The 8,913-nt window shown below is 35.0% G+C and overlaps 1 protein-coding gene across 1 annotated transcript; it reads right to left on the bottom strand.

Moving 5' to 3' along the window:
• On the bottom strand, positions 4,147-7,917 carry LOC109725670 (peroxidase 46-like). Its single transcript, XM_020254943.1, has 4 exons — positions 7,382-7,917; positions 5,797-5,976; positions 4,887-5,052; positions 4,147-4,765 (listed from the first exon to the last, which is right to left on the bottom strand). Exons 1-4 carry the CDS (start codon positions 7,631-7,633, stop codon positions 4,350-4,352), a joined length of 1,014 nt encoding a protein of 337 aa, XP_020110532.1. The 5' UTR covers positions 7,634-7,917; the 3' UTR covers positions 4,147-4,349.

The raw sequence follows: 8,913 nt of genomic DNA, 5'->3' as shown, positions 1-8,913 counted from the left end.
AAGTTCAATGCTTGATTGCTATGGCATGTTGTATAATACATAACTTTATTCGCCGTCACCAAGCAAATGATAACATTGTTCCTAATGAGGGTCCAGATGAACAGGACGCTGAAAATGAAGGTGGAGTGGACGATTTAGTGGGAGTAATTGAGGACTCCCAAAATGGTGAGGATCTACGTGCTAATATTACAAATCAATTGTGGAACACTAGAATATAATTTTATATAAATTAGATAATTGTATTGATATTTGGTAGAATTGAGTGTAGTGGTTATATTGTTATTTGACAATTGTAAGATGATGATGTATGAGATGCATATGCTTTGTTATTTGAATATTGGTAGATAGATATGTTGGTAGATATTTTTATTTTGTTATTCTGTTATATATTTGTACTATTTCAAAATGTTTTGGTTGTACATGTTTTTATTTTTTATTGTTTTGTGTTGTTATCTGTGTAAATGTTCGTTGATGTGCAGATTGATTTGATGTATGTAAATATTTCAGAATTATTAATGATATTCGAATAGCAATGCAAAGTTTGAAAGATCGAAACAAATCGGATTTGAAAGCGTCTAATGATACTCAACTCCACTAAGGGCTAAATTTGAAAGGTTCGCAATTAGTATTTTTGGAGGGTTAAAATGATATTATAATTAAAATATTAATTGTAGTTCAGGAAATACTATTGAGAGTGAAATTTATAAATATGACAAGTTTAATATTGTTGTTTGAAAATTTGAGGAATATTTCAAAATTACAAAAGAGTAGTGAAAAAAAAATTTTGGTATACAATTACGCAAAAAATTATATAATTTTAATCCTCATAATTATTTTAATCCTCATTATCCTTCTTTATCAATTATTATCTTCTTATCCCACCTACTCCAACCAATCATTATCCTTTTTTATCAATCATTATCTTCTTATCCCATCAACTCAAACCAATCATTATCCTTCTTTATCAATCATTATCTTCTTATCCCACCTACTCCAACCNGAATATAAAGTTCTTCGTACTCACAAGTTGTTTTCGATGTTGGGGCTTTCGAATCGACGATCCACACCGTTAAATATGATCTAGAGTATTTGAAACTTTTAGAAAATAAATTTCGTAATTTTTCAAAATTATTATAAAATCCATCAAGCAGGTATAAAATGAATGGTCAAAATTAAACGACATCCTAAAAATGGATGATCGGATTCTTCAATTTAAGATCGGAGTTATTGATATTTATTTAGATAGTGAATAGAATTTTCTATCAAAAATTCAACCGATTCATATTCTTTTACACCGTTACACTAGCAAATATCTTATACCGGCCGTTAAAAATTGTCAATTTTGTGAGCTTTTGATTGTAAGGTAAATTGTATCAAAAAATTATAAAATTTGATTTCTAAGATTTTTAAATGCTATAAACAATGTTTAACGGTATGGATCGTCGATTCAAAAGCTTTATCATCGAAAACAACTTATAAGTACGAAGGCGATCGTACTCATAAGAGTATAGTAGCCGGACTATATATAAATTTATATATATATAGAGTAGGGCTACTATACTCTTATGAGTATAGAACCCTTACTACTCATAAGTTGTTTTCGATGGTGGAGTTTTCAAATCGATGATCCACACCGTTAAATATGATCTAGAGTATTTGAAATTTATAGAAATAAATTTTATAAATTTTCGAAATCATTATAAAATCCATCAAGCGAGTATAAAATGGACGGTTAAAATCGAATGACATCCTAAAAATGGATGATCAGATCCTTAAATTTAAGATCGGTGTTATTGATCTTTATTTAGGTAGTGAATAGAATTTTTTATCAAAAATTCAACCTATTTCGATTCTTTTTCACCGTTAAACTAGCAAATATCTCGTACCGGTCGTTAAAAATTGTCGATTTTGTGACATTTTGATCGTAAGGTAAATGATATCGAAAAATTATAAAATTTAATTCCTAGAAGTTTTAAATGATCTAGATATTGTTTAACGGTATGGATCGGTGATTCGGAAGCTTTATCATCGAAAACAACTTATGAGTACGAGGGCGATCGTACTCATAAGAGTATAGTAGCCGGACTATATATATATATATATATANATTATCCTTCTTTATCAATTATTATCTTCTTATCCCACCTACTCCAACCAATCATTATCCTTTTTTATCAATCATTATCTTCTTATCCCATCAACTCAAACCAATCATTATCCTTCTTTATCAATCATTATCTTCTTATCCCACCTACTCCAACCCCACCTACTCCAACCAATCATTATCCTTCTTTATCAATCATTATCTTCTTATCCCACCTACTCCAACCAAACACTATTTTTCATTATTCTAGATTAACTCCAACCCCCAACCAAACACAAAAAAACTTTAACCCCACTTTAACCCTAAACTTAACCCTATCCCTGGAATAGCTACTTTTTTCTTAACCCCGAACCAAACGGAGGCTAGAAGTTTTAAATGATCTAGATATTGTTTAACGGTATGGATCGTTGATTCGGAAGCTTTATCATCGAAAACAACTTAAGAGTATACCGGACTATATATATATATATATATATATATATATATATAAAGTAATAATTAAGGTTTAGGGTTTAGGGTTTAGGGAGGACCATTTGTCGTTAAACCAAGGTTGTTTTCAAATGAAGGATAAAGTTTTGGGCTTTCGATCTCGCTTTGGCCCGACAATAATGTCCTCAACAAGGCCCAATCTAAATAGGACCTAAAACTATAAGATCAATTTGGCCCAATTTTATAGATAGAGCCACTATTTTTATTTTACAATAAATTTTCATTTAGTCCCCTTACACTTTGCCACATTATAGTTTAAAATATTGTAGTTTACTCTCATGTTTTAGATACCGTGATCCTTTATATCTACTCTTGATTTGACTAGTTAAATTGTATAATATATGCTTGTTGTATTGTTGTGTATATTTCTGAAAAAAAATTATTCTATCATATACATCTTATCCCACTTAGACGCAGCTTTCATATAGTCAGATATTACTAAACTTAGTTTTTCCTACTTTTATTCTTGAAACCCCGTCAGGAGACAAAAATTAATATTCTAGAACATTAATTCAATTCCTACAAATTGGCTCCTTTTTTCACATGTTATTCACCACATATCTACTTGTAGTAGTAATCTCTATCCAATATTCTTGGCATAACCAATCTTATTCTTGTATAAAGGTTCATTGAATTTAGCCATTTTTTGTTATCTTAACATGTTGGTGGTAGGCATTTGAAGGACTAGTGAGAATAATCTCTACCATGCACTTTTCTAATTTATTCCTTCCAATGGAATTTTTTTAGTTTAATTTATGTTCTAAAGTGGGATAGTGATAACCAACATATATGGAATAATGGAGTACAAAATTCTCCCTCATCTTTATTCCCTATTGTTCACTCTAGTGGGCTTTCATGGAAGATCTACTATTTTCATGGAAGATCTACTATTAGTTGCATGGAATCTTTTAAATTTGTAAATTTGAGATCTCTAGTTTCTTGTAATTATGTTATTAAATTCAAAGATACAACAAGTCTCATTTCCGTGGTCTCTTTGTGATGTCGAAAAATGAATTGACTATATCATTTTCTCTAAAAGCCTAAGTTCAGACAATACGAATATTTTGGTTTTCTCCTTCTTTTTCTTCTTCTTCCGTTTCAAATCATTTAAATTTTTATTAGAGGAAAAGCATGAAAATTACTATAATAATAACTACTGTAAATTTTCATCGATCCTACAATCAAGGTTATAGATGTTAAGAAGAACAGTCCCACATTGGATATAAAAATAAATCTTAGCGTGCATATAATCTATAGAGTATATTGCACCTATCAGCTTAAACTTTTGGTTAAGTTCGAACCCTTCAACAACAACAACAACAACGGGGTTGTAAACTTTTGAAATTTTAGAGTACAAGGTAATGAAAATAATAAGAACAATTACAATATTCTTCCACAATATCTGTACTGATACATTTGCCTGTAATTAGGATTTTTATAATTTCTTACCATAATTTTTCTGTAAGTTTTAGAAACTATATTGTAATTCTCTTTCTTTAAGGAAACCTTTACTTATGAAGGTTTAATCATCCAAGTAGTAAACAAATGTAGAGTTAATAAGGCCCAAAAGAAAAATGTAGCAATGTTTCTATTTTTGCCAACCTTTATTTCTACAACAATTGCTTCTTTCACTCCATATATCTCTCTACAATCCATGCACACACAAAAAAAAACAAATTAAATAGAGATCAAATCAAATTGCATGTTGACTACTTAAGCACCACATTTGACATGAAGAAACTCTCTCAGTTGTCGATCAACCGTTCATGCTAGAACACGAAACGCGAATCTCACCTTCGTCCCCCGTTTTCACACCGACACTCGATAGCCTGACAAAAGAATCGCCCCAGCCGTCGAAGAAGCTATCCTGATTCTCGGAAAATGTCTCCACCTTTCCTTTCGTTCTCGAATCGCTTATGAGCACCGAATCCGATTGGAACAGGCCCTTTCCATCAAGGAGATTCTTGTAGTACTGGTTATCAAAAAAAGATGCAGTGACAGGGTCATTACTAACCGTAACACTTGAACTTGCACCAGCTTTGCATTTCTTGGCTAAGTCCAACGCGTAACTTTCCTCGAGGGAGCTATCGATCGGCACGAGATTTCCTTTCGAGTCCTCTTTGAATCGATCGCTGAATGCGTTGCAGTGAGCTAGTCCAATTGTGTGTGCCCCTAAAGATGAGATGATTGAGATTTTGGTTAGTAGCTAGTAACATGAAATGAAACTTAGTATACAATTAATGGACTTAGTTTGTAACACTATATATATATTAATTAGGTTTTATGTATAAACCTGAGAGGATTACTAGATCATCTAGTGAGAGTCCTTTGGAAGAGAAGAGCCGAACCATTTCGTCGAGTGAGAAGCTCGTGTCGACCATGTTGGGTCTTACGTTCGAAGCTGACGAGTTCAGGCCGTCCTTTCGGCCCAACGGAACCCGTACCGGGGGTCCTCCTGCCTGCGAAATCAATTGATCATTGTAGTTCATGCATAAGCAAGCCTTCTTTACATTTATTTTTGCCCAATTGTTTTGATCTTTGTAAACCTTTCTCTCTCTAATTATCAACTCCATGCTTAAGTTATTATTCACATTATACCTAGTACACAAAATTTTAGACTCAAGGATCAGTGAATTTTGATCCACCATTCTCCTATCATTTATCTCCTTAAATTGTTAGGCTCAAATTGTTATAGTGGAATTCATTATCTATACAGTTTAGGAAGTTATTTAGTTGTAATTTGATCATAAAATGACTATGAAAAGATTTCTAATCCATTTTCCCTTTCTACAACCACTTGTAAGGGCTACTATATATCATGCATTAAAAGTTAGCGACGATGATTCTGATCATGCTAAATTAGGCATAAGCCTATTTGAATGTCAGAACAAGTTATCCAACAATTAATAACTTATGCCGAGTGAGAATTGGGCCCAACCAAGCCTTGCTTGAAACTTGGGCTAGACTAAATTGTACTTAAGTTTTAGTACTTCAATGTATCTAGTTTGAGGCCGATTCAAGCAAAGTGTGCGCTAACAAAATAAAGAATAAAGGCTCAGTGCGAGCCATGCATTTTCAATTTGCCTAGTGATTATTATTTACCGCTTAGATCGAGCTATCGTTCGTAATTTGTTAGTGCACCTTTCATATGTGTGTGTGTCATGTGTGTGTGTGTTACGTGAGCATTTACATGATTAACTTACAATTTCTACTGCATCTCTTGCAGCCAGGACCAGAATATCTGCGCAGGAGACGGTGGCAGGGCACAGCACCTCGAGCAGCCGCTTCGCCGACTCCACCACCTCGAACCCGCCCAGCGACTTGTTCGCCGGATCGCTCCTCTCCGTCCCGTTCCCTTGTATCAACACCGACCCATCACAACCCTACAATTGAAAGAAACCGCCAAGTAAATCGTGCAAGCGCGAATACGTACGTTAAGGTCTCGTTTGGCATTACTTCTGTTTCTCAACCTCATTTTTTTCGCACAAAAATTACTACTAGATTTTCGAGTTCTCAAACAACCCAGTATAAATCCGCAACTTCAATTGCATAAAATTGGAATTTTTTATTTATTGTATGGGCACAAGAATAACAAAATTGCATAAAGGCCCCCCAACTATAGGCCTTTTTGAAATCAGCCCCTCGAAGTACTCATTTTTTGGAGGAATCTTTCATCAGTTCTTAGCACTTATTTGTGCTTCGCGTGCACCAATCTCTAGGCACGAGTGGTGATAGTTGGGTCGGGTCAACCCTAAACCGACCCGACCTGTTTCAAGTGAATGTCTAGCCGATCTTAAACTAGCCCGATCCGACCCGACCCGACCCATCAACCCATTTATTTTTGGAACCCGATTTCATCGGATCTATCAATCAATCAATCAATCAATCCACTAACTAGACCTAACCCAACGCAACGCGTCCACTCGACCCGAACCCCCCTGTCAACTCAATCTAACTCGTCTAAGTACTGTGATCCGAAACAGGCCGAAGGCCGGACCCAAAACGGACCCAAAAGTTTTTGGGATTGATATGTTCGACCCGAAACGGAGTGCCCCTTCAAAACCAATGACCCAAAACCGATCCAAACCGAGTCGGGTCGAGCAATAGGTTCGGGTCAAGATTGCGAATCCTAGTACTATTAACCCACTCTTCAAATTCGATCAGAAACTGATAGAAGGATTTAGGTGTCACAGAAAATAAAAATAAAATAAAATAAAATAAAACCACGCGGCACTAACATAAAAAAGCATCATAACATGACCTTTTTTGAAATTTATCCTATATATCAAATAATCAATTTTCAACTGACGAGAAGGGCGTCGAAAACGCTTTAAAATTTAGAAGAATAAATTTAATCATTTAAAACTTTTTAAGGAGAAGTATGCAATTCTACCGCTGCCACCAATATGCGGCGGGGGTATGTAGACAATTTTTCCAAAAAAAGAAGGTAAAATTATATGAAACTTACCTAAAACCATTTTAATTTCGCTAACTGATCTTTCAAAATTTTGATTTTACTATCTATTTTTTCAATTTATTTTATTTGAGTTAGTCAACAATACCTTGACTTCAAAATTTAAATGCGTAGTTTATCTTTACAAGTTCAGTTAGCATATTTCACGTAATTCTCATACCTATAAATTCATTAAAATAAATAATTAGTTTAAAATTTTGAAGTTAAAAAGTAAGATGATAAAAAAGATTCATAGTTAAGATAAGTTGTGTACATTTTTAAGCTAAAAATCAAGAATCACAGGTCAAGAGATGGTGAAATGTTTGAGCCATTACCTCAACAACACAATCATGGAAGAGAAGCCTCAGAAGCTTTCCTGGCAATGTGGGGTCAAAGGAGGAAGCTGAGCTCACTGTTTCCTTCACAAGCAGCTCCACATTTGGGCATGAGAGGGAGTAAAAATCTGAGCTGAGGTCCAAAGAGTTAGAGGAATCTGAAACTGCAGCTGAGGAGACAAGTGCTTCTACAAAGAGAGCACAGAGTAAGATATTGGCCTTGCAGAGAAGTGACATTAGCTTTAGACCCATTCTAGTGTGTGTGTGTGTGTGAGTGAGAGAGAGGGAGAGAGAAAGGGAACAGGTTGCAGAGGTTGGTGGTGGTGTTCTTGGGTGCAGCTTTTTACAGGGAATCAGAAGCTCAGAGTGGAGTGAGGTAATAGAGAGAGAGAGAGAGAGAGAGTGTGTGTTTGTGGGACTTGTTACTAGTATTGAAGTGGTACTGGTGTGAATTTAGTGTGGAGGAGGGGAGGGGGATAGATAGGCTGTAATAAGAGTGCATTTAGTAAGACTGCTGCAGATGCATGACAGATGGGGAGAGGGAGAGGAATAGAGGATTGAGATGTCCCATATGTGCAGGCAGGCAGTCTTCTGCTTTTATTGTAGATCATATGTGAAGTCTTCTGCTTTTATTGCAGCACAGCTGTGCAGTCTTACTGTTGTTGATGAAGCTTTGATGAAAGGTTGGTGGGCTGATTGCTGCCTTGATGCATCATGAATTGGACGCGCATTAAACGCACAAGCTCATGACTATATCCGACACGAACAAGCGAAGCTTATATCCCCGCCTGTGTTGCGGAGATACATATATATATATATGGTGAAATCCCCATGCACCATGAGAAATATAAGCTCTCTGATCTTAGTTGTCTATCTATATCACTGTTTTTTTTTTTTTTTTTTTTTTGGCCATCAATGTGGTGGCATTCACAGTAGTTTCGATATGTTGAAGAGTATCTGCAGGTGAAGAGAGAGTATCTCAAGTCGAAGTACACCACGAGCTCTTTTTTTTTCTAAATGTTAAATCAGATTTTCTTTTTCTTTTTCCTTTTTTTTTTTGGCTTAATTCACTCGATGGTAGAGGTAGTTTGCTCCTATTGTGTACTGGTGAGAATTTTGTAATGAAGAGCTCCGTGTAGAATGAAAAATCACTAACCATTGGAATAGAATTAAGCCCCACATCTCCTTTGTACTTTGTACTGGGGCAGTGCTTAATTTCTTTCCCTAAAATTGTACAATGTATGCATACTCATCACTATTTAATGAATTGTCTGTAAACTTTTTCCTTCAAAAACAAAATACAAAAAGAGAGAGAGAATATAATTAAGTGTTATTATGCCCTAATTCCACTTGATTTAGTCATCAGACATCCACACTCTTCAGCTTCTCCAAAATTGCAAATTTATTTCATCTCAAGGATCTACCAGGCACTGCTGCAACAAAGATGATGTATCTGTGAACTTCTTTTCGATTGCTACATTTGGATGGATAGAGAGAGAGAGAGAAAGAGAGAAGGAAAAACAACAGAGAAA

This window comes from Ananas comosus, linkage group 20 (genome assembly GCF_001540865.1).
Source record: "Ananas comosus cultivar F153 linkage group 20, ASM154086v1, whole genome shotgun sequence".
Lineage (NCBI taxonomy): Eukaryota > Viridiplantae > Streptophyta > Magnoliopsida > Poales > Bromeliaceae > Ananas > Ananas comosus.
Note: the sequence above shows the minus strand (reverse complement) of the source record. Positions and strands in the feature narration are given on the sequence as shown.